Here is a 27,723-nt window from a genome sequence, read left to right as displayed (position 1 = left end):
TTAGACCTTTTATAGAATACAATGGTATGTACCTCACTAGACACCTACAACAACTAGAAAGACCACAGAAATACCTAACTAAGAGGATCTTAGGCCTTTGACAGATGCCCCTTACAGACAGACTCAAAAACTTCCAGCTATACTCTGTCTCTTATCGCCTTCTTAGAGGCAATCTCTGCTTGACCTACAAAGCCATGTCTGACCCAGAGCTGCTAGATATGCTACACTGAACGAAATCCCAATCCCTCTGTGCCACACACTCCAGGGACCTAAACCTCATTAACACAATAAACAGAACATGCTGGAAGGATAGGTTCCTAACCCAGAGACTTCCCATACTTTGCAACAAACTTCCCATTCACGTCAAGCAGAGCACTTCACTGGCCTTCTTTAAGAAAAATCTTGACAAGTGGATGGGCAATAGGAAGTTCACCCCGGGGATCACTTCAGTGGCCTTGCTTGACAGGTCCACTGGGAACTAACTTTGGGCAGCATGATGCCAGGGAATCTTCTTGGGCTAGGCTTATATAGGCTCCAGGGCCATTAGCCTGGTACACACCTATGAACCTATGAATCAGCAGTTGCAACAATTTTCTCAAAGGAAATATTAAGTGTGAAAAGTATAGCCACTCTAAACACATTGAAATAAGTGGTCACATAAGGAGAGTTTTAAGAAAGCAATAACAGCATACGTATTTGTTGAGTGGGGATGAAAAGGTACATAAACCGTAGTGAGAGCTCCACTATAAGAAGGGTAGTAAGCAATCAGTGTTAGTCACACAACAGGTAGCACACTCGCCTTTGTTGCAGAAGGATGTGGGTTCTATTCCCACATCAGGTAAATAGATTGCTGATAATGCAGTGCAGCATAAGGGGGGGGGGGTGCTAACAGTCCAGGGTGTGTTATCCTTCAGATGAGATGTTAAAATGGCGTGCCCTCTATCTGAGTTGATAGTAGCTCAGATGGATGTAAAAAATCCAACGGCATTTATTGAAAAGAGTAGGCATCCTTTATTTAACAGAACATAAAACAACAGTAAGTATATATTTACAAAAATGTACACATTTGCAGGCACATATATACACATATCTATTTTTTCCTATTTATCATTTTTCTTGTAATATCCTCATAGTTATTCGTCCATAACTGACCCCCCCCCCTTCTTCCACAACCATAATCTGATTTTTCACAACATATCTACCAAAATCTATTTCCCATTCAACAAAATTTTATTCAGTCTTTGTTTCTTTCCAAATAACCCATACTATATAAAACAAATTCTTATCTAACCTTCACACATAATTCTTTTTTCTTGTTCTTATAATATCCATAAACAATCATATTCATATCATATCTATATTTTTTATCTCATTAATAGTTTAAAAAATTCTTACTTTTTCCAGTTTCACTGCTATTTTTCATTTGAAAAATCCCTGATGTTCTTCGTGTTTCACTGTTGCAGTCATCACATTTGGGTTATCCTGCCAGGGGCAGCCCTCAGTCGGCCCGAACACCAGAGGCTTAGTATTTCTGCATCGGTTGCTATTGCTCCAGGACTGACTCCAGGTTGTCAGTGGTATAGAATCAGGCAGCTGACACCATTACATCAGTCTTTTTTGCAGAGGAGCCCAAAGCAGAAGCAGTTCGCATGAGTGCTGGCTAGCCGCTACCTGAGTTTTCATTTCTGAATTGAAGTTGAAGTCTTCTAAAGCTAAGTACCCCATTGGGGATCCTTTTTTCTTGCTCTAACCAATGTCAGAAAAAGTTAACAATTGTCTCGCCTGTGGAAAGCAAATACCACACCGAGACTTCCATTCTTACTGTGTCACCTGTTTAGGCCCAGACCATGACGTCCCTCGCTGTCACTTTTCTGCTTTGTTCAATGCCAGAACTATACATTGTCAGGCCCTTATTGTAGCTAGATATTTTCGCTCTCGGTCCTCAAATTCCGATATTGCTTCGGTAAGCCATCCGACTACCGATCTTCTGAAAAAACGTAAGGATAAAGACAGAGACAGACTGCACAAGTCCAAAACTGCCGACGGCGCTTCCGCTAAGCTAGTTGTCAGTTCTTTGGTGCTCGGTGAGGCGCTTTCGCAGCCCCTGATGCCCACTTCTGTGTATTTGCAGGCCGCTACCGAGATCCTTTAGGAGTCCGGTATGCCGCAAGACTCTTCTTCGACTAAGGATCCTGGGGATGTCTCTACCTTGGATGGGTCCGGAACCGCTGGGCAGGCACAAGCTTCCAAGGAAGTACTTCGCACTACCGATACTTGACACAGACCGATGACTTCTTTCGCATCTTCAGTTCTTTCTAAAACTACTGAGTTTCTAAGTCCCAGGGTACGAACTATGCCCAAAAAAAAAAAAAATGACGACCCAAGGTCAGGCACCTGCTTCCTTGCCTCAATCTCAAATGCTTAAAATGGCGGAAGACCTTATTATGCTTATTAGGGGAAGCCAGGCTACTTGTTCCAAAAGAAAGAGACTTGTCCCCAGTACTTTTATCTGAACAGGAGTCCGATGATTCTGATGCTTCTGAATATGAAGACATGCAATCCTTCTCTGCTTATGAGGAATCTGATGCAGAGGAATCCATTCCTTCTGCCTCTCCACTCGAGGATTTTTCATTTGGGGAAACCCTTCATACTTTAAGGGACCATTTCCAATGGGAATGTCAAGACTATCCTCAGTCAAAAAAGAGACTCAGGGAATTCTTAGATTTACCACATCACAGACCTTTGGCCATTCCTCCTGTTCTGGATGTTCTGGATGACGTTTTTATGGAATCCGGTTTGACTCCTGACACCCTTCCTCCTGCTCCCAGGAAACCTGACAGGTACAGCAGAGTCCCTGACTCATAAATTCCTTTTCAAAAATCCTGCTGCTGACCCAGAGGTCATCTTTCAAAGACCTAAAGGAATTAGAGCAACCTCAGCTAAGAATCTCACCCCCTCAGAGAGGGATTCCCGAGCTTTAGACAGATGGGGTAAAAAAGTATATACCTCTCCTACTCTTGCTATTACAGCATTAAATTGCCAGTTCCACATGCTGAAATATAGGGAGCATACCATGGAACTCATCAAACAAAAAATATCTTCCTTTCCTGCTTGTGCAGAAAATAAGGCATTACAAGAGCTAATGCATTTTGCAAGTCAAGTTACTAAGCACACCTTGCAATGTGGCTTTGATGCCCTAGAAGCATCTTGCAGGGCAGCAGTCAGTGGTTCTGGCCTTAGAAGGCATGCTTGGCTTAAGGAATAGACCTTGCCAGACCATGTCAAATCCAAATTATTGGATGCACCACTGAACAAAGACAATTTATTTGGCACCAAGGCAGAAGAGGTCTTAAAAAAGATGGAAGAAAAAGCTAAATCTATGCAGACAGTTAAAGACGTCTTACAGGTCCAGCCTCCAAGGTTCAGTAGGCATTACCCCTCCAAGCACTGGTCCTTTCCTGCCCCTCCAGACCAGCTCAGTCCAGACCCAGGAGAAGCAGACCCCCACCCCAGACAGCAGCCCCAGGGAATGCAGAGATCTAAGCAATGGAGTTCCTCCTCTTCAAAAACAGGGAGTGCAAAGCCACCCTCTTATGGTAAGAACTCACAATGACTTTACACCTCCACCCCTTACCTCTGCCCCTAGGAGGAAAACTCTCCTTCCATGCAAGCAACTGGGCCTCTATTACCAATGGCCGATGGGTCCTCAACATAGTGTCCCAGGGATACAAATTTTATTTCCACACTCTGCCAACCCCAAAAAGGTTCCCAGATCTCCCTCCAAACCAGTGGGCAGAAGCCAAAAAGCAAGTCCTTTCCCTGCTCTCCATGAGGGCAATACAGCATGTTCCTGCAGAACAGATAGGCCAAGTTTTCTATTCCAGACTCTTCCTGGTACCCAGAAAGGGGGCACCTGGTGCCCAATCCTCAATCTGTCCATTCTAAACACCTTTCTGGTGATACCAAAATTCAAAATGCTCACCCTCCAGCAGCTTCTTCCTATACTTTCCAAGGATACTTGTTTAGCCACCCTAGACCTAAAAGAGGCCTACCTACACACCCCAATTAGGGAATCTTGCAGGAAATACCTACGTTTAAGGGCAGGATCTATGCACTTTTAGTTCTCTGCGCTTCCCTTTGGCTTATCCACTGCTCCCAGAGTTTTCACAAAATGCCTGGCTCCAGCCATTGCTTTTTGCAGACAAAGAAATATTCAAATTTACCTCTACTTAGACAATTGCCTGATTCAGGCAGACAGTCAGGAAAAGCTGACCTGACCTTTGTAAAGGACTTACTGATCTCCCTGGGGTATACTATCAATGAAAAGAAATCAAAATTAGTCCCCACACAAAACATTGTATTCCTGTGAGGAAGCCTGGACACAGCATCCCAGATGGCATTCTTTACTCCAGAAAAACAAGCCTGACTGACAGGCTACTTATCTCAACTAGCCATCAGAACCCAGTTATCTGCAAGGAAAATCCTGCAAGCTCTAGGGTTCATGGCCTCCTGCATTCTACTCATTCCATATACCAGACTGCATATGAGGAAACTACAATGGTACCTAAAAAGCCTTTGGTGTCAACACTCTCAAGACCTGGAAACTATCATACCAATGATACCTTGTCTAAGGAAAGTTTTTCTTTGGTGGGCAGCAGCATGCAGCCACAACAAGGACTTCCTTTCTTACAACCCCACTCTGGCCAGACCCTCACCACAGATATATCAGAGTGTGCCTGGGGTGCACACCTGGACGGCAGGTCCATTCAGCATGCCCTGACAGTTTTCAGATCCCTACTCTCCCTGGGGCCTCTACTGATCAAACTGGGATCACCACAGTGATGTGGCATATCAACTAGCAGGAAGGGACTCACTCTTATCCTCTCTGCAGGCTCGCCATGACCCTTTGGCACACGGCCTCAGCTATGCAACTACATCTGCTAGCACAATTCCTGCCAGGCTCCCTAAACTCTCTGGCAGACAACTTAAGCTGAAACCTGCTAGACCCAAACGAGTGGCAGCTAGACCACAGAACCTTCACGCTTGTAAACCAGAAATGGGGCACCCCGAAGGTGGACCTCTTTGCTTTCCACTGCAATCATCAGCTCAACAAATTCTACACCAGAAAACCTCACAGCAAGGCCTGGAAAGTGGATGCTGTATCCTTCCAGTGGGTAAACCTCTCAGTCTGTGCATTTCCCACTCTACCACTCATTCCAAGGGTACTGCTCAAAATAAGGGAGGAAAACCTAGGACAATCCTGATTGCCCCATACTGGCCCATGCCAGTACTGGTACCCACTGCTGCGCAGCCTGTCACCCCTGCCACCATGGCACCTACCTCAGATCCCAACACTCCTGACCCAGAGGAATGGAGAATTCAAACATCCTCAATTGCAGACCCTCAATCGGGCAGCTTGGCTTATTCTCTGACCTCTCCTCAAGCTGCCAGTCTAAGCAACAAAGTCCTAGATGTTATACGTGAGGCCAGATACCTCAGCACTAGAAAATCCTATGCTGACAAGTGGAAAAGGTTTTGCACCTGGATGCAGGCTAAGGGAGCCAGAATGGCACAGCCTCCCCACCTCTCATCCTGGATTACCTAGCAGACCTACTACACAGGGGTCTATCCTTCTCTTCTATTAAAATTCATGCCTCAGCCATCTCTGCTCATTACAGCATGGAGCCACCTCTCTTCTCACACCCTCTTATCAAACAGTTCCTAAGAGGGGCTAACAAGGCCACCCAGAAGAGCTCCTACCCCAGCGTGGGACCTTAACTTTGTATTGGAAAAGCTCACCCTACCCCCCTTTGAACCTGTAGCTTCAGCAGTGTTAAAATTCCTCTCTTGGAAAACAGCCTTGCTTCTGGACATCACTTCAGCTAGAAGAGTATCAGAGCTATAAGCACTCATGGCTGTAGAGCCCTTCATCATTTTCCATGCTAACAGGGTCTCCCTCAGGACTAACCCATCCTTCATGCCAAAAGTGGTGTCCAGTGTGGCTCTCAACCAATTCATTCATTTGCACACCTTTTTCCCTAACCCACAAAACAAAGGGAAAAGGGTTCTGCACTCTCTAGATGTGCACAGACAGCTCAGACTCTATGTGGACAGGAGTAAATCTTTCAGAAAAATTGATCAATTGCTAGTCAGCTTCGCAGCAGGGGCAGAGGGCAAGGCCATATCCAAACAAACAATCTCCAAATGAATAACACACTGCATCCATTTCTGCTACAAACAGCATGGGAACCCCCCCCAAAGGAGGTCAGGATACATTCCACTAGGCCAGCCACCACCTCTGCAGCTTTTCTCAGAGGGTCCCCACCAGGGACATCCTGGAGGCTGCAACATGGACATCTGTTCATACCTTCACCAAGCATTACCACCTACCTATCTTCTCCAAATCCAGGGCAGACTTTGCCACCACAGTTTTGCAAGGCATCCTAGCCAGCCCCCCAATCTTCTTAACTGCCTCCACCCTTTTCTTCAGTTTTGGGAATCAACCCAAATGTGATGACTGCAACAGTGAAACACGAAGAACATACTAGAGTTGTGTACACTTACCATAAATGTAGATGTTCGAGTGTATTCACTGTTGCAGTCCTGCCCCCCCCCCAACCATCCCCCTGTCTCCTTACAGTGAATTTTTGGCATTTACTTTCTACTGGTGGTGTTCTTCCACCATAGCATAGCTCCCTATTTGGGGGCTCCTGACAGGTCAAGAAAAACTGATGTAATGGCGTCAGCTGCCTGGTTTTGTACCACTGACGACCTGATGTCAGTCCTGGAGTGACAGCAAAAGATGCAGAAATATTAAGCCTCTGGTATTCGGGCAGACTGAGGGCTACCCCTGGCAGGATAACCCAAATGATGACTGCAACAGTGAATACACTCGAACATCTACATTTATGGTAAGTGTACACAACTGTACTTTGTCTCTTCCTTCCCACAGAATAAACACACTGTTTCAACTTTCTTTTTATATGGCATTTCCCTTTTACTGGTAACTTATTCATTACCAGTCTCCACAGGAAATCATGAGACTCTACTATCTTCGTACACCACGTTTTCCTTACTTTAATGACTTTAATCACTACTTCTGGTAACATTTCCAATGGATTTACATAATAATATTGTTTTAGCACTTTATTATACCACATCTTTTTATCTTTCTCTATATCATCAATTTTTATTTCCTAATACTAGTATATTTCTTGATAATTTTTAATTCCATTTACATGTTCTTTTCCTCTTTTACTTATTCTTTCAATCTCCCAGATTCTCATTCCCTTCATATAACCACTTTAATACTATATACAAGTCTAAAGAAGCAGAAAAAAAAAAAAACTGGATTTAGTAACCCCAATCCCCCTTCATCTTAACTCATGTACAACACCCCTCTTTTCACTTGCTTTAATCTTGAACCCTATATGAAAGAAAACACTGATTTCACAATTTCCTTTTCATATTTCTCTGGGATCATATAAACATTTGACATATATGGTATTTTCCGGTTAATACTGAATTCATGAATGCTAATCTGTATGACCTCAACAGAAAACATGTTTATTTCATTTCATCAGACACTCCCATTGTATAATAACTGCATCCTTTTCCACAAATTTTATCCCTAACAAAGTTTTCATTGAAAAATACACACCCCCAATTTTCATCACATCACTCAAACCCTTACTTTTATCTTTATTCAGGTTGTTTCCATTTCCTTTAAACATTCATTCAGACAAACCAACACTCCCCTCATTCATATGTTGTTCTTAGCAACAACTATATCATCTACGTATATCAAAACTATTGAAATCACCACCTCCTTTTGCATCACGTCTAGCATCTTTCACTTATAAGCTACTTCATTAACTATCATGTTTATTACCAAAGCACACAATGTTCCATTCATGGGGCATCCTTGTCTTATACCATATTTTGCTGACATAGTACACTTTCCTAATTCTGTTGGCTATTCTATACTTCTCCATAACATCCCGCTGTATGAAATGCCTTGCTAATATCACCTACTGTAAGTTTCACATCCTGTTTTTTACTTATGGTATTATCAACAATTTCTCTCATAACCAGTAACAATTCTTGGCATTCCTTTCCTTTTATGCCATGTATTCTTTCTTCCATGATATTTGTCATCCTTACTTCCATTCTTTGTATTACTTCATACAAAGTTTATAACCTATGATATTTAGTGTGATGGGTCTACAATTTTTTTATTTCATTTTTCTCACCTTTTTTTCCACATAAATTTTAATATTGCACTGCATAACTTCATAGACAAACCCTTCCTTCAAACAAAATACTCTCTTTGCTAATCTATTAATTTCTAGTACATTCCATAACCTGTACCATCTGGACCTGACACGGAATCAACATTTACTTTATATATATATATTCAGTTGTATATTCCAGAAGAAGTAGGTACAGAAACAAATACAAGACAAACCAACACACACACACACACACACACACACACACACACACACACACACACACACATCATTTGATGGGTCGGAGTAGACCCATATATATATATATATATATATATATATATATATTATCTACATTCTTAAATACATCTGTATACCCTTTCCTATACTTTAGATTTTCTTCTTTTCATACATTATCCTGCCATTGAAAAACATATTTTATACTTCTTTTTAAATTCAGTCCACCATTCTGAACAGTTTTTATAGAAATCCTTCTATAACTGCAATGCTTCCCACTCTCCAATTTCATCCTACCATTTCTCATTTATTTTTTATTCCCTTTCCCAACTTAATATACTTACTCTTTCTTCCATCACCTGCATCCATTTTACTAAATGGTTTGAAACATCCATCACAACTGCATCACCATATGCTCCACCCAAGCCTTCCAAAATATAAAATATTCAATTTCAGATACAAGTGCCCCTTCTGTAAGTCCATTGACTTTTGTTCCATGCAGCTAACGTATCACTTCCTGTATTTTTTTACATCTTTGCCTTTCTTTTTACATTTCCTCTAAATCAATATTAAAGTGCTGCATATGCTTTCTCCCCACACTGGTTAAATTGTACCTTGTCACAGTCATTAATTAAAGGAGAAAAGTCCTCACAAAAGAAGCTTGATTTAGGCTGGCCAGCATATCTTAAAATGTCGCTCTAAGACCAGCCACAGGAATAACACTTGGCAAGTGTTTCACCATTTTTTTCATGTTTCAAAACAACTTTCAACCGCTCTAACTTTCATAGTATTAGCAGTTTCACACACACCCTGCATGCATTTTTAACATCACCTTCTTCCAGTTCCTCAGTTCTAAACTGCAAAGTGATATTTTTCTAACCTTTAAGTTACTACAAGAATACAAATAATTGTTCCATGGATAAATAACCTTTTTTTTATTACACAGTTTCAGAAATTTCATCATCAGCCCATCAGTTTCAGATGTTAAGTCACAAAATGTCTCTGTCTCAATATGTATAAAAGATGAGATTTCTTGAGTTTTAAAACCCAGAACAGTTACCAAATTGTCCCATACATAATACTGTAAACTCAGTTAACAGACACCCATGGGGATTGATAGATGCCGGATAACTGTAGTTTCTGGTTGCTTGAGAGTTACTTTTAAAAATAGGCCTAACTAATACTGTACCCTGTACTATTTGTTTGGTTTGACTTGTTCTTAGGTTGGGGAGAGAAGGAATTTATTCCTATCTTCCTTTTTAAAACTCTAAAACTCTAAAAACGTAAGTTATGTTTCTGTGGGGCTGGGGGACAGAAAGTGCAACACAAAAATTGTACTGTATTTCTTCGGTTTTCTTTTCTGGTTGCTTGAGAATTCTGGCTGCTTGAGTTCTGGTTAAGTGAGAGTTTACTGTATCTGTACTTTATAGTGTTGTTTTTGTTCTTATTCTCACAGTTGGTCCTCTCTTCTTTTTTAATATACATTTTATTTACATTTTTCTGCTGTTACTGCTGAATATGGTTTACTTACTGCTACAAAACCAGACACCTTCACAATTTGTTGCTGCTTTCACCTTACACGATGTCACTGCAGCATAAGTTTTAACTGCTGCATTCTCTGCTGCCACATCACTTGGTTCCTTTTCCACATTACTATCCTCAGCACTTCTGAAAAAGTTATCCCCCATCTCTCCCCATGAAACAGCAGAACTGTCACCGGGATCATGCTGCTCAATTATTTTTAACAGAACATCATCTGCAAGCCCTCCATATGTCAGTTTTGTTATCTGCACTATTTCAACAGACTCCCTTACTTCCTTCTCTTTAGAAACAGCTAAATGCTGCTCATTTGTAAAATCTACCACACAGGAATCTTTGTTCACATTCTGAAGCTCCATACTGAACACATTTGTCTCCAAATTCTCATTTTCCACTTCAGACGCTCTATAATTTTTCTCTCCTCCTCAATGCTGTTGCTTCCCATAGGCCTCCTCATTATTGCTGTAGGAGTCCTCTGACACCATCTAGCAGCTCAGGCGTGTAGGGGAAGTTCCCTGATGCCCTGGCCAAATTTCCCCTAGGAGTATAAATACCACCTTGGGTGTCTACTGCAAAGAGGCTAATAGCCTATTTGAACTAACCCAGTCAACAAAGATTAATTAAAATAAAATAAGTTAATAAGGCATAAGGAAAAGAGTGGCCTAAGCTGTTGGATATGTGTTATAATTGGAAAAACAGTCACGATTAAGTCTAGAAGTGATATAATATAGCCTAAGTGTGTGACAAATATCAGATCTGATGTTAATCTTCATTCCATTCATCACTGATGGGTTCGTTTCCGAGTCCTCGGAACTGAGTCAGCCTTATACCAAAGCTCGCACTAGCCAAAAACTCTCGAGCTAAGCATTTACCCATAATCTCCTTCTCCCTGATACCTCAGATCTCATTTGCCGCATTGCCATAAAGCCGCATTCACGCCAGCTCTCAGCTAAGTCTGTAATATTTTTGGAATATTCTGAATTTTTGATATTGCTGTTATACCTAAAGAGTTTAATTTATTTTCTACATAGTGTGCTACCTCTTTATCTGTGTATCGCTAGGTTCTACTCCCCCTTTTTCCTATTGCTCCTTCTGTGCGGGGTTTAGTTCTCATACCATGAATGAACGTAAAAACAATTTCATTTTGAAGGGCCTTCGCAAATCACCCTTCTCAGAGGCTCTCTCCGCGTCAGACGGTTCATCCCCTCCAAAGAAAGAGAAAAAGTGGCCCCACTCCATTCCCTCCTCACCTTCCAGTGAGAAGGAAAAAACACCAAAATCAAAGATGCCAAATCTTTCTGCACCGGAGTAGAAGTCTTCGCCTATGGTACCGTCTTCCGTACCATCTATTCCTCTAGCATCAACACTGACTCAGTTGGTACCGACAATGTCTATGGCACCAATTGTGACCGAAACAAAAATCTTGACTGCAACACAGATTACAACTCTGAGCCCTTCCATGGCTCCGATAACTCAGTTCAACACTGCTGCTCCTTTTGTCTCAAAAATGGAGACATTGGTGCCTTTAGACATACAAGCTCAGACCCAATACTCCCCACCTGTGGACCCCTTCTTAGGACAGGCTTACAGTCCCTTCTTAGAGTGTCTAGAGTCCTCCTCGGGGATATCCACTAGAACCACCAGGAGTCTCTTCAAACTCAACATGGTGCACCTTGTTGACTAGCTGTCACAGACCACCATCCCAGATCAAGCACGGGAGCTGCAGGAGACCCTTTTTACAGGTCCTCCTCAGAAACTCCCGCTGAGGAGGTTCCTAGGAAGAAATCTTGCAAGAGGAAGTACATACCTTCCCTGAGGATCCCCTGACTGAGGATATGGATTATGATGAAGGGGAAAGGTCCCCACGATCATTGCCTGATGATGTCTCCTTCTGAGATCTTGAAACAGAGGAGTGATTAGAAGTCCAAAAACCCTTCCTCAGAGGAATCCATTTTTCTGCAGGCCTTCCGCACTCAATCATCTACCTTCTGGGTGACCCTGCCTGCAGATGAGTTGGTTCAGCTTGTGGTGCAGCATGCCTGGAAGAACTCTGACATGGTTGAAGCAATCCCCAAGAGACCAGACAAGATCCTCTCTCCTCCTGAAGAACTTCCTTATTGGTCCAAGGGTTTACTGGTAGATGCTATGGTGGTGGCGGCAGCCACCAAGAAAGAGCTTGCTGAGGAGTGCCAAACTGTTCATCCACCTAACAGAGTCCCGAGTGGTGGACAAACCAGGGAAGCGAGTTTTGGCCTCATCATCCTTTACTGTTTGGTCTTTGAACTACCTGGCACATTTCACCAGACTCCAGAGAGACCTCATCTCTGAAATCTCTGGTACTCTGTCAGGAAAGGTGTCTGACGAGGTTAATGACAAGGTAGCCTAACAGCTAGCAACCCTGGAATTGATTTCTTAATCATCCATGAGGTTGATTTCACATGCAACAGAAGGGGCGGCTAGAGCTGCGGGTTCAGGTGTAGTTATGAGACAACGTGCCTGGATGCGCATGTGTGATTTTGCGGATCCTTTTAAGTCTTTCTTCCTTAAGGCTGCAGTGGAATCATCTTCCCTGTTTGTCCCCAAGGTGAAGGACACATTGGCCAGGTGTGAGCAGGATGGCAAGACCCTGTGTGTGGTTGGTGTACATTTCTCCACTCCTCAGCGTCCCTTTTCCAGGAACCAGAGGGAAATTGTGGCACAAAAAGTTGCAGGGTTCTTTTCATAACACACATGGTGAGTTTACCCCCAGAGGCAGAGGGGGCAACCCTTCTGGAAGATGCCCCTACAGAGGCAGGGGGTCTGTATAATCAGGGTTCCAGGGATTTCTTCTCTGGACAGCCCTATCAGCACTCCTGAACAGCGGCACAATTGCTTTTCTTTGGAAGCAGTCAGGGACGCCTTTCTCTGCACCTCACTGTCTGGCTATCTATTATGACCGATTCTTGGGTACAGAAGATAATATCCAGAGGTTACCTAATCCCCTTTGGCTCCAACCCAAAACCTCCAAAGCAAATCCCGGATGTCCCACCCAGTCTAAGGGAAGAGGCAGCTCTTCAAATAGAACAGCTGTACTTAAAAAGAGTCATCCAGAAAGTCCCATCAGACCAGATAGGATCCAGATTTTACTCAAGGTTCTTTTTGGTGCCAAAAAGACAGGGGACTGGAGGCCAATTTTGGACCTCAGCTGTTTAAGCAAGTTCATCATCCAGAAAAACTTCCGGATGGTCATGGTTCAGTCCATTCTTCCGTTTCTGGAGGAAGGTGATTGGATGTGCTTGATAGACCTTCGAGATGCATATACTATACAAATGGACAAAATGCTCAATGCTCCAGAAGGTTCATTGCTGGCTGAGACTCTACCAATTCCATGCCTTGCCCTTTGGACTCTCTACAGCCCCAGAGTTTTCACCAAATGCATGGCAGCAGTGACAGCTGACTTGAGACTGTAAGGATTCCCGGTGTTTCCATGTCTGGACGATTGGCTCCTCACTGCCCCCACCAAGCATCTAATGGTAATGGCCCTGCAATACACTCTCACTCTGGCACATCACCTGGGAATATCCAGACATTGGGAAAAGTCCAATCTAACTCGACCCAGACCCTGGAGTTTATAGGGGTAAGGTTCAATACCCGCTCTTGCTTGCTTTCTCTTCCAGATCACAGGGCTCAAAGACTAAGGATACAGCTCCGAGTGATACTCTGTCACAGATTGATCCCGGCTTGACTGGTTCTGCAGTTGCTAGGGTTGATGGCAGCATCTATAGCTATAGTCCCTCTAGCAAGATATCACACGAGACTTCTACAGTTGCTTCTGTTGACTCAGTGGTACCCGAAATGTCAACTGTTATCTTACCAGATTCGTATTACAGATCAGTGCAAACTGGAACTTTCTTGGTGGATGAAGCCAGACACAGCATTTTGGAGCCATCCTTTCCATTCCCCTCAGCCCAGTGCCATTGTGACCATGGACACTTCTCTGATAGGGTGGGTGGGGCCATTATCAGGGAATGACTGTCCAAGGCACATGGTCCGATCTAGAGGCCAGTCTGCACATAAGTGTTATGGAATTGAGGGCAGTGTTTTCAGTGTTGCAAGCAGTTCTGACTGCCCTTCCTTTGGGAACAGTTGCTATCCAATCGGACAACATGTCAGTAGTTTGGTACATCAACAAACGGGGGGGGAACCAAGTCCTATCCCCTATGTTGAGAAGCCATGAGAGTGTGGCAATGGGCAATAGTTTCTAATCGCTTTTGGATAGCAACACATATTCCAGGGATTTCCAATGTGATCACAGACAACTTGAGCAGGTGCATTCTTCTGCCTCATAAGTGGTCCCTCAACCCCAACTTAGTGGCAAAGATCTTCAGCTATTGGGCCAGCCTTTCTACAACCTATTCACCTCCCCATCCAACCACAAGTGCAGCAATTACTTCACCCTAATCTCCCCGCTGGGGGAGCCCCCAAGGGACGCACTTATCCATGATTGGCACACGGGACTTAATTATGCTTATCCTCCCATTCCTCTGATTCCTCTAATTCTGAAGAAAGCCCTCCGGTTGAAAAGCAAAATGATTCTCATAGCCCCTTTTTGGCCACAACAGGTGTGATTCCCCTTTCTCTGGCCTCATCTCCTTTGCAGTCCGTGGATCTTGGATCCAACTTCAGATCTGATATCTCACCCTCAAGGGCTGGGCTACCTGAACCTTTACAGCCCTCAAGCTCACAGCTTAGCTTCTCCACTTCCAGTGATTGCCAGGCATTGTAATCTTCCCTTTCCAGTACGTGATATTATTCTGGCTTCAGATAAACCATCCACCAGAAAACTTTATGCTGACAAATGGAAAAGATTTGCGATTTGGTCTAGACAAAGAGAACTGGATCCTTTTTCTGCTCCCATCTCTGCTGTACTCCAGTATCTATCCAATTTTTTTGAGGAGGGCGCTGGAGCTTCAACTATTCATGTGCATTTAGCTGCCATTTTGAATTTTCATAATGGTTTTGGGGAATCCTCTTTAATTTCTTATCATCTGAGCAAAACCTTTTTGAAAGGAATCTATCATTCAAGACCCCCACTTAAGCAGCCCACTGAACCCTGGAGACTCACACTTATTTTGCAAGCCTTGACATGGTCTCCCTGCAAGCTGGCAGCCAAGGGTGACATCAAGATTCTCTCCTGGAAATCCATTTTTCTGGTGGCCATTACTTCAGCTCGACACATTTCCAAACTCCAAGCTCTTTGTGTCAAGTGTCCTTATCTGATTTTTCATAAGGACAGAGTATCACTTTGGACCAAGCCTTCCTTCCTACCCAAAGTAGTTTCCAAGTTTTCCATTAGTCAGACTATCGATTTCCCTAATTTTCCCAACAAGGGAGAGTATTGTTTAAATCTACTGGATGTTCACAGACAATTGAGGTTTTATCTAGACAGAACAAGGGCAATCAGGAAACATGACCAATTATTTATTTCCTTTTCTGGGCCAAAAATGGGAATGTCTGTCTCTAAAGTAACTCTATCCAAATGGCTCAGAGACTGTATAACCTTCATTTATAAGCTAGAAAGGAAATCTTTCCTGCCAAATATCAGGGCTCATTCTACCAGATCAATGGCAACTTCTGTGGCGTTCCACTCTAGAGCTTCACTGGACGACATCTGTGCACCAGCCACGTGGGCTTCCCCCCATACTTTTATCACTCATTACAAACTGGATCTGGTCTCTAGGGGAAGGGTGTCCTTTGGTTCAGTGGTGCTCAGGAATGTTCTTCCTTAGGGCCACCCATGGATATAAGATAGCTGGGGATTCTGTCCCATCAGTGAAGAATGGAATGAAGATTAACAACATCAGATAAAGAAGTTATGTCTTACCATAACGTTCCTTCATGTGTTGTTGATCTTCATCCATTCATCATGTCCCACCCTCCTTCCCCCTCCTAGAGGCTCCTGGGGGATCTTTGGGTCCTTTTCCTGGGCTAAGGGTTTTGCTTGGAGGCAGCCTCTGCTTTACTTGCTAGGGCAAAGTCGATCTGAGCTTAGCTTAGCTTAGCTCAAGAGTTTTTGGCTGGCCCGAGCTTTGGTATAAGGCCGATCAGTGATGAATGGATGAAGATCAACTCAGATGACCCTTGTAATAGTTCAACACTGATTAAATCAAGGTGTTTCAGACAGTTTTCAGAACATTCTGATTCTAAGCTTAGTCAAGTGGAGAATGCATTTGATTGATATTTTATCATTATGCTTCAAATCTCTGTTGGTGTTTACCATTAAAAAGTAGCAGAAATGCATTTTTAAGTATAACAGTTTGCATATAGTACTTATTTTATGTTTATTTTGTAGAAATAGTTATGAAAACCTATAACGGTTTGCATATACTACTTATTTTATGTTTATTTTGTAGGAATAGTTATGAAAGCCTATAATTGTTTGCATATAGTACTTATTTTATGTTTATTTTGTAGGAATCGTTACGAAAGCCTATAACAGTTTGCATATAGTACTTATTTTATGTTTATTTTGTAGGAATAGTTATGAAAGCCTATAACGGTTTGCATATAGTACTTATTTTATGTTTATTTTGTAGGAATAGTTATGAAAGCCTAGGATACTGGTATCCCTGGTCAGTGGTGCTGTTGGCTATTGCAGCAACTTTATTCGCCTATGTTGCTCTGCTGTTGGTAAGTATATGTTTTGCATTATGGAGGTTATTCAAATTGCAGTCGTTGACAGTGTATAATAAGCTAAGCTTTGCTGTGATTTATATGCACAGAGAAGAGGTGGAAAATTGACATCCCACTGTTTTTTAAAGATTTCATACATACATACTTACGTAATCATTGTATTTAATACATACGCACTTTCATAACTGTTGTGTTACTCTGCTTTATGAAGACCAGGACCTTGTCTAACATGTGAAGCTGATTCCAGTACATACCTGTCAAATGTCCAGAATTTTACAGAATGTCCAGAATTTTACAGAATGTTCAGAATTTTGCTTTATATTTTTGTTTTATTTCTCATAAAATGTATGCTTTTGGAAGATCATTGAGGATTGAAATCACTAAATAATGACAAACATTTCAGTTTTATACTTCACAGTTTTTAGACAATACCTGCTAAAGCAAAACCTGTTATTATAGCACCATTCTAAGTCTGAGAGCAATAAGTATTTAAACCCTGACCCTGATTTTTGCCATTTTTCTACTCATTAATGTTGGCTTTGTCAAGAATTCTCATGTTAAGAGGTTGAGAGGTATGTTTCTGTATGTCTTTTGACAGTACCAGTATACCCCACACAATACCCCACTCGGGCATCATAGATAAGCTATCCAGCTTAAATATAAACCCCTATGTCACAAGATGGGTCGCAAACTGGCTCAAAGACAGAACCCACAGAGTGAGAGTTGCTGGAGCCATGTCAGACTCGAAAACAGTCACAAGTGGCGTCCCACAGGGTTCTGTCCTGGGACCACTCTTGTTCGGTATATACTTTTCCGAGGTACAGGCAAACGTGGGAGGACTATGGCTCACCAAGTTCTCAGATGACTGCAAACTGGGCGCCATAATCGACTCTCCAGCTGACACAAACATCCTTCAAAAGGTCTCACACAGACAGATAACTGGTGCCAGCACCATGGTTTAAAGCTAAATGCCAAAAATGTATAGTCATACCCTTTGGCAAAAAAATGTGCCCACAAATTACCACATAGGCGGAAACCCATTAAGTACAGAGAAAGTTATTAGGGACCTGGGGACCCAAGTTGATAGCAATCTCTCCTTTGAAAACCACATTGCCAAAGTGGTTAGAAAGACCTTCTACATAGCCCACCTCACCACGAAGGGTTTCACATCTAGATCAAGAGAGGTAATCGTGCCCCTTTATTCATCCCTCATCAGGCCCATCATAGAATACAATGCCCCTTTTGGGATGTACCTTACCCGACACCTGCAGCAATTAGAAAGACCCCAAAAGTATCTCACCAAGAGGATCAAGGGTCTCAAACAGATGCCATATGCTGCTCTGTTAAAAAAACTCCAGCTCTACTCAGTTGCAAACCGCCTACTTCGAGGCAATCTATGCCTGACATACAAAGCTATGTCAAATCCAGAATTAATGGACATGCTCCACCTCAGTAAATCTAAATCCCTTAGAGCCACACGCTCGAGGGACTTGAACCTCAGCACAGTAATAAATAGAACTTGCTGGAGGGACAGGTTCATAACCCAGAGGCTCCCTTCGCTCTGGAATAGAATTCCAGTTCATGTGAGGCAGAGCACCTCACTGAATCTCTTCAAGAAGAATCTCGATAGGTGGATGGGGGATCGTAGGTTTGTCCCAGGGATTACTCCCGTGTCACTATTAGACAGAGGCACAGTAAACTAAACCTTAAAAAGGGCACAGTATACTCAAATCAAGGGGTGGCGTAAGCCATACAGAATCGGGCTAGGCTTATAATTGCCCCAAGGCAGATAGCCTAGTATGAACCTATGAACCTATATGCAAACGTGCAAATGTAGTCCATCTATGTTGTTTTTAGCATACATGATATTGTGCTTAATCATTATTTCTGGTTGTGTCTTCATTGAAGTAAAATGAATAATAAAGATTTGTTCATTTTTCTAATCTTTAACACTAAACAGGAAAAGAGCTCAGTTTGTGACTGTTGTGTCTGTGCACAGTGTCAGATAATTTTAGAGTGCATTGTTAGCAGACAAGAAGATTGTTTTTTATTGCTTTGGAAATGTGATAATTAAACCAACTTTATCTTAATTTTTACTGAATGGACAGCTCTTAGAGTCTGATAATTTTCACTTTCATTCTGACCCAAATGGTACCATCATTTCAGAATTAAAAAATGCCTAAGCATGTGGTTTGATTCCAGCATAAGTTCAAATGTTATGTTAAAAGTGTTTAGTTTTTGTAGCTGTTCATTTTCCATGCAGTGTTTGGGGAAGCACTCATAAACAATTTAACCAGCCTTGAACTAGAGAAGGTATTAGAATTTTCACTATGTATTGGAAATTGGATTATGATTTATTCATCCAGCTAATAATGTAATTAACCCATTATATATACACAATTATGGGGAACTCAGTCAAATGCCTTGGCAAAGTCAAGGTAAGTAACATCCACAGATAAACCATTTTTTACCAAAAGAATCGTATTGCCACTAGTAATACCCCTTTGGAAGCAGTGCTGCGGTGGTACCGCAGTGTAACAGAACGTTTGAAATGTGGTGCACCCGAGAGTACGCTTATTATACACAGATTACTGTTTCCAATCATATTGTTATAAAAGTCCAATAAATTAGAGCAACAAAGGTCCAAAAGTCACTTTTAAGCTGTAAGACACACTTAAGAAAAAGCTGCAAAAAGCTGAAAATATAATTACTATTTATTTGATTTGTTGTGAACAAAGGTTCTTGAGAAGTATATTTACACATGCTGGGAATGTTGACTGTGTAGTGAACCTGCACCAACAATAGATATGGCTGAGTCAAATCGCAGACACATAGCTGTGAGCTAAGAAGAGGACAGCTGTGGGACTAGAAGAAAGACCAAGTGAACTGGGAGCATAAAGAATTTACAAAACAGCGATTACACTACACTGCACCAATGCTGAAGAGGAATAAGAGTGGAGAAAGTGTATCGAACAAATTAGAAAGTGTGCAAAAAATAGCAACGTTAACAGTTGTGTGGATGTTAAAGGATTGTTTAACTCCTGCAGCGGGTGAAGAACCTATTCCTAACAAATTAATACTTCCTTACATGTCAGAAAAGGATTGCAAATGTTTGCTAACTTGGACACAGTCAGCATCAGTAAAGAAGAAATATGTAAGCAATAATGCCTGACAGGGTGTGTGTTAATCTGTAATTAACGTCCGTGGCGGAGGGCCTCTGCACCCCTGGAAGGATGTTAATTACACATTAACACACACCCTGGAAGGCATTATTGCACTTAGAGAATGGGTTCTCTGTAAAATTGCTGTGTTTTACTTACTTTTTTTTTAAGTACTATATTATTTTTTTTGTATATTTTTGATGTAAAATAGTTCCTCCGCTTAATGTTTCAAACTTTCTGTAGTATATGTTAATGGTGTTAGAGGAAGCATTTTATATCAAAAATATAAAAAAAATATCTTAGTACTTAAAAAAAAGAAAAAAGTAAGTAAAACACAACAATTTTACAGATAAACCATTCTCTCTCTTGCATACACAGCTTTCATGCACACATTCACTCACACAAGATTGCTCTCACTCTCTCAATCTCTCACACACACACACACACACACACACACACACACACACACACACACACACACACACACACATGCACACACAGTCTTCTCTGCTTTCATACAAACACTCACACAAGATCGCTCTCACTCTCTTGATGTCTCACACACACACACACACACACACACGCACACACGCACACACGCACACACGCACACACACACACACACACACACACACACACACACACACACACACACACACACACAGTCTTCTCTCACTCTCTTGATGTTTACACACACACACACACACACACACACACACACACACACACACACACACACACACACACACACACACACACACACACACACACACACACACACACACACACAGTCTTCTCTGCTTTCATACAAGCACTCACACAAGATCGCTCTCACTCTCTTGATGTTTCACACATACACACACACACACACACACACACACACACACACACACACACACACACACACACATACACACTCACACACACAGTCACTTCTGCTTTCATACATACATTTATTCACACATGATCGCTCTCAGTTTCTCTCAATCTCTCTCTCTCACAAACACACAGTCACTCCTGCTTTCATGCACACATTCACTCACAGGCAGCAACATAAACACATACAATCATGTCTCTCTCTCTTACTTTCATACTCTCTCACACACACACATGCATGCTTTTTATTGTACACTAGCTAAACAGCAGAAGTGCTGCTTTGCGAGCGTAAAATAGTAGCTCAACTAATCTCTCTCACGCACTCATACACTTTCACACACAAACACATACACACATTTTTTAAATTATTTTATTTTACACTTGCTAAACAAAAAAAGCGCTGATTAGCGAGTATAAAATAATGGCGACTGTTCCTTTTTTCTTAGTCTGAGCTCCACGTCAGCTTGATAAGCTGTCGTGAAGTGGCAGACTCATTTTTCAGTGGGCATTAGTTGTACAATAAGTTCTCTAATCAGGGTACTGATGTACAGTAAGCCCATTACTTGTACAATAGTACCCTGCTGAAGGATGCTCGTTCTCTAAGAAGGCTACTGATGTACAGTAATCCCATTACTTATGCAATAATACCCTGCTGGAGGACGCTCAATCTCCAATCAGGTACTGATGTACAGTAAGCCCATTACTTATACAATAATACCCTGCTGGAGGACGCTCATTCTCCAATCAGGTACTGATGTACAGTAAGCCCATTACTTATACAATAATACCCTGCTGGAGGACGCTCGTTCTCTAATCAGGGTACTGATATACAGTAAGCCCATTACTTATACAATAATACCCTGCTGGAGGACGCTCGTTCTCCAATCAGGTACTGATGTACAGTAAGCCCATTACTTATACAATAATACCCTGCTGGAGGATACTCATTCTTTAATCAGGGTACTGATGTACAGTAAGCCCATTACTTATACAATAATACCCTGCTGAAGAATGCTCGTTTTCTAATCAGGGTACTGATATACAGTAAGCCCATTATTTATACAATAATACCCTGCTGAAGAATGCTCGTTTTCCAATCAGGGTACTGATATACAGTAAGCCCATTATTTATACAATAATACCCTGCTGGAGGACGCTCGTTCTCCAATCAGGTACTGATATACAGTAAGCCCATTACTTATACAATAATACCCTGCTGGAGGATGCTCGTTCTCCAATCAGGTACTGATGTACAGTAAGCCCATTACTTATACAATAATACCCTGCTGGAGGACGCTCGTTCTCCAATCAGTACTGATATACAGTAAGCCCATTACTTATGCAATAATACCCTGCTGGAGGACGCCCGTTCTCTAATCAGGTACTGATATACAGTAAGCCCATTACTTATGCAATAATACCCTGCTGGAGGACGCCTGTTCTCTAATCAGGTATTGATGTACAGTAAGCCCATTACTTATACAATAATACCCTGCTGGGGGACGCTTGTTCTCGAATCAGGTACTGATATACAGTAAGCCCATTACTTATGCAATAATACCCTGCTGGAGGACGCCTGTTCTCTAATCAGGTACTGATGTACAGTAAGCCCATTACTTATACAATAATACCCTGCTGGAGGACGCTCGTTCTCCAATCAGGTACTGATGTACAGTAAGCCCATTACTTATACAATAATACCCTGCTGGAGGACGCTCGTTCTCCAATCAGGTACTGATGTACAGTAAGCCCATTACTTATACAATAATACCCTGCTGGAGGATGCTCGTTCTCCAATCAGGTACTGATGTACAGTAAGCCCATTACTTATACAATAATACCCTGCTGGAGGACGCTCGTTCTCTAATCAGGTACTGATGTACAGTAAGCCCATTACTTATACAATAATACCCTGCTGGAGGACACTCATTCTACAATCAGGGTACTGATGTACAGTAAGTCCATTACTTATACAATAATACCCTGCTGGAGGACGCTTGTTCTCCAATCAGGTACTGATGTACAGTAAGCCCATTACTTATACAATAATACCCTGCTGGAGGATGCTCATTCTTTAATCAGGGTACTGATGTACAGTAAGCCCATTACTTATACAATAATACCCTGCTGGAGGACGCTCTTTCTCCAATCAGGGTACTGATGTACAGTCCATTTTATAAACAAACAATAATGCCCAACAGGGTGTGTATTACTGTGTAATATCACAATGACTTCTCGTTAGTATTAAAAAACATGGACGCTGACTGGTCAGCCCAACCAACGTCCCTGTTGTAAATTGAGCATACACCAATAGAAAAAAGTCTGGCCACTTCCTACTTCAGCAGATAGCCTTTTGTAGCTACCGAGGGCAGACCAAATACAAGACAAATCATGTACGTTCTGTAAATCTAAAGACACATAAACATGGTTGTACCTTTGCACTCTCTTGGTACACTGTGATGCCCAGGAACTGTCCAGATGTTCAAAGAATGTCCACATTTTTGCCTCATATTAAAAAAAAAAAAAAAAAGCAGTAGAGATTCTTTTTGTCTCCATTACTTCTGTTCAACAGCACTGATAGACTGTGCAAGTGTTTCCTAAATAATGTCATTGTATAATAACATACTCATTCTTGGGTGTGGGTAAAGCTGGATTTACCCACAGTTGTTTTTATTTGATCACTCGGGCATTGCCCTCATGATCAAACCACACCAACTCATCCAATATTATCCATACCCAGTCATGGGTTATTGCTTAAATTGCATGTGCAGCTTTTTTTTTTTGATGTAATATAGTTCCTCCAGCTAATGTTTCAAACATGCTGTAGTATGTTAATGTTGTTGGAGGAAGTATTTTACATCCACAATATAAGTTTGGTAAGTATTTAATGTCTACACACGCAAACATTTAGAAGCAGTGTAGCTGTAAAACACATAATTAAAATCAGTTAATACTGACAACCACTAAAAGTTTCTTACCTCCATACCTCTCAACTGTTCAGATTTTCAGAGAATGTCCAGATTTTTGCCTCATATTTTTGGTCTGATCCTCATAAAATTTTTGCTTTTCTGGAAAATGACTGAGGATTGAAGTCACTAAATAATAACATATATTTCAGTTTCAGGCCTCATTTCCTTCAGAAAATGTATACTAATACAAATTCTGTTCTTCTAGCAAGTTTCTAATTTTACAAGAGCAATATTTAAAATCTGTCCCTATTTTTAAGCCTTCTGTCCCTTCATTATTTTAGGCTTTAGCCAGACTTCTTGAGCTAAGAAGGTGACAGGCGTACTTAATTTTAAATAACTGCTGCAGCCACTGATTGATTGATGGATCAATCTCTGTCTGTCTCTTACACACACACTTTCACTTTTATGCACCCAAGCATGCATACAGTCATACCATACCTCTCAACTGTAAAGATTTTCACAGAATGTCCAGATTTTTGCCTAATATTTTTGGCCTGTTTTTCATAAAATTGTGGTATTCTGGCAAATTAGTATCAAATCATTAAAGATTGAAGTTAGAAAATAATGACAGCCATTTGAGTTTCAGACTTCATACCCTTCAGAAAATACATGCTAATGCACAATCTGTTATTCTATCAACTTTCTAAGTTTGTAAGAGCAATATAAAAAAATTGTCCTTATTTTTAGGCCTTTGTCCCCCTTTAGTTATGGCTTGTCCATATTTCTTGCTCTAAGAGGTTGGGAGGTATGAGTCACAGACACACACATGCACACACACACACACACACACACACACACACACACACACACACACACACACACACACACTGTCTCTCTGTTTCTCTTACTTTTTATATTTTTTTAATTGTTTTTTTTTTTTATTTTTCCACTTGGTAAACAGCAAAAGCATAAAATAAAGGTGTCCATCATTAGCTTTTGTACAGTCCGAGCTTCACTGCAGATTGATGTACAGCCGTGACGCAGCAAATTTGTTTTTCAGAGTTACCCTACTGGTGCTGCTATGTACTGCTATGTACAAGTCACACATTCTCTAAAACTAATTAGAACTGTTTGACTACTTATAGGACCCACTGATGGGAAACACATCTTTTAGGAATTGTAATAGCATGACTTGCAGCGTAATAAGCAGTAAGAGAGCTACTTCCAGAAAACAACCTAGAAATGAGAAAGCCTAGCGAGCTTTACTAACCAAATATATGAACGAATATGCTGACAGGTTTGAATGCAAAAAGCTTCTTAGAAATACCATTTGCTTCTTTGTAATGGTTTTATTACTGAAAAATGACGTGGTATGATTATATTTATGCAAAAAATGCTCAATTTTCCATATCCTTTAATAAATTTTTAATACACATTTTATGATTTATTTTAACACACATTTAACTTTTGACAAAAAGCTTCATTTGTCCCAGGTCTCTTACCCATTCAGTAAGCAGTAATTCAGATATGAACATTTTGGTTTAATTTCTCCACTGAGGACAGTGCCAAAATATTTGTCTTGTAATAATGATAAATTTCATCACTTAAATATTATACCAAATAATTTCTCCTAGCAGCAATGCATCTCAAATTCTCGACTGAACTTTATAATATTAGTGCATTATTGTTTGTAGTACTATCTGCTTAAGTACAGTCTATATGACAACTCAGTGGCTTAAACTTTAAGAAATAGCCTTGGCAAGATTTTTCCTCCTGCAGAACCAAGTATATAAATTCATACAAGCTGACTCCCAATTTTCAGAACAAAAATCATAGACTGGAAATTATGAAGCAGTTTATATCAAATTTGCATGAAACTGTCATACCTTGGCTTGAATTCATATGTTATATTCAGTTATTGTACTTGAGAAACTTGTTACTTTCTCTTTTAAATACTCCACAAATTGTTAAATTTCAATTCCTTTTTTCTTGGTTAATTACTTTAAGCTTTTGTTGCATATTTTGGCTACCTAGTGGAGCAGTATTTTTTTGTTTCTTTTCTTACACACTGAAAACATTTAATTACAAGAAAATTCAACTCTTGTACCATTGATGGCTGCATTGTTAACTCTGTTATTACTACACTTTGAGGTGTGAGGAGAAAAACCCCCTGCAGGGATGCCACGAGGAGGTATTTTTTGCAAAATATCTGAATACTTCAATTTATTCAGCAATACATTCAGATATTGAATGTTTCCATTAGTGCATAAAAATCATAGAATTTTTCATTGATTTATTGTATTTATTTATTTATTTTACATTTGTTGACTGGGGAAATTCCAGCTGGACAAAAAGGCTGCTTTTCATCGGAAGTCTGGGGAAAAAAGCTCCAGTACAAACAGTACAAACAAAACTTTTTAATTTATATAATATCAACAATGTCAGGCAGAACAGAATTAAAATAAATGTTATAATGTCAAAATAGATAGGATACTAACTATACATATAGTAGTAAGGCTTCTTATACTAATTATATTCTATACAGGTATAGTTAAATAACTATGCCGTTGAATAAGTGTCACAGTACAGAGTACCACATTATTTTTCAAGTGGGTGAAAATCAGAAGGGTGATTTAATTATGAGATATAAATGAGATGAGAGATAAATGAGCTAAGAGAGGCGTGGGTAGAAGGTGGGGTCGGTGAAGACAGAGTGCTGGTTGGTAACAGAGTAGAGGAGTCCAGAGGTGGAGTACAAAAGGAGGAAGAAGCCAGAGATTTTATACTTATCCTGGAGAGGTACAGCTACACAGACAGGGTGTGTAGAGGGGTTTTGTTAGATGTATTATGAATTCCTGCTGGTTTCCAAGAAGCCTGAGAGCATGTGGGAGGGCATTCCAGGGGGTAGGTACAGAGTTTGAGTATAAGGAGGGTCCCAATGCATTTTGGGCTTTAGTGATGGAGAGGAGGAGTTTGTCTTTAGAGCAAAGAACTTTGGTAGGGTGGTAGTGTTGAAGCATGCCTTTTAGTACCAGACACTTATCAGTGTAGTTTCTTACAGTATGAGCTAGTAGTAACTAACTGTACTGGGGGTGATGTGGGAGTTCAGTCCATGGTAGGGTGGTAGTGTTGAATCATACCTTTTAGTGCCGGACACTTACCAGGGTAGTATATTACAGTATGAGCTAGTACTAACTATAGTGAGGGTGTTGTGGAAGTTCATTCCATGGTAGGGTGGTAGTGCTGAAGCATGCCTTTTAGTGCCGATACTTATCAGTGTAGTAAATTAGAGTATGAGTTAGTAGTAACTGACTGTAGGGGGGGGGGTGATGTGGGAGTTCAGTCCATAGTAGGGTGGTAGTATTGAAGCATGCCTTTTAGTGCTGGATACATATCAGGGTGGTATATTAGAGTATGTGCTAGTAGTAGCTGACTGTAGTGGGGGTGATGTGGGATTTCAGGGTGGTAGTGTTGTAGTGTGCCTTTTAGTGCTGGATACTTAGTGTAGTAAATTAGAGTATGAGTTAGTAGTAAATGATTGTGGGGGTGATGTGGAAGTTCAGTCCAAGGTAGGGTGGTAGTGTTGAATCATGCCTTTTAATGCTGGATACTTATCAGGGTGGTATATTAGAGTAAGAGCTAAAGTAAAACAAAACACTTATGTCCAGATAAACACTGTCCTCAGTGACTCATAAAGTGACTACAGCGTCTAGCAGCTTGGTGGTGAACACATTCAGTGTTTTTGGCTTTCTGCCACACTGATTGATTAATTCATTCATTACATCAATCAAACATTTAATCATGTGCACACCTTTTAACCCCTAGCTACAGAAACACATGAAATGTCCAAGTGCAATCATTTTATAAATAAATACAATATATAAATATACTCAAATTCTTATTTTATTAAAGAAAAATATGTTCCTAATTATTAATTCAACTTCGATCATCATAAAGTAACATTACAATCCAAATTCATACCCTTGGGGTATAATGTATGAAAATTTAAAATCATCCTACACTCAAGTTTATTCAATTATTTTATAAAATTTCCTATAGCATTACTTGGACATGCCAAAACAGTAAAAAAATACCCTT

The 27,723-nt window shown here is 40.9% G+C and overlaps 1 protein-coding gene across 1 annotated transcript in view; it reads left to right on the top strand.

The window, feature by feature from the left end:
- The window catches only part of GDPD4 (glycerophosphodiester phosphodiesterase domain containing 4), a 1,130,252-nt gene that overhangs the window by 567,114 nt on the left and 535,415 nt on the right, over nucleotides 1-27,723 (top strand). The window contains exon 4 of the mRNA XM_044073350.1: nucleotides 16,583-16,676. Coding sequence (XP_043929285.1) covers nucleotides 16,583-16,676 — 94 coding nt within the window. The remainder of the gene's footprint in view (nucleotides 1-16,582; nucleotides 16,677-27,723) is intronic.

This window comes from Protopterus annectens, chromosome 5.part1, assembly GCF_019279795.1.
Source record: "Protopterus annectens isolate FY-2018-M chromosome 5.part1, PAN1.0, whole genome shotgun sequence".
In the NCBI taxonomy this organism is placed as follows: Eukaryota; Metazoa; Chordata; order Ceratodontiformes; family Protopteridae; genus Protopterus; species Protopterus annectens.
The sequence above is the reverse complement of the archived record's forward strand: the minus strand, read 5'-3'. Positions and strand labels throughout refer to the sequence as shown.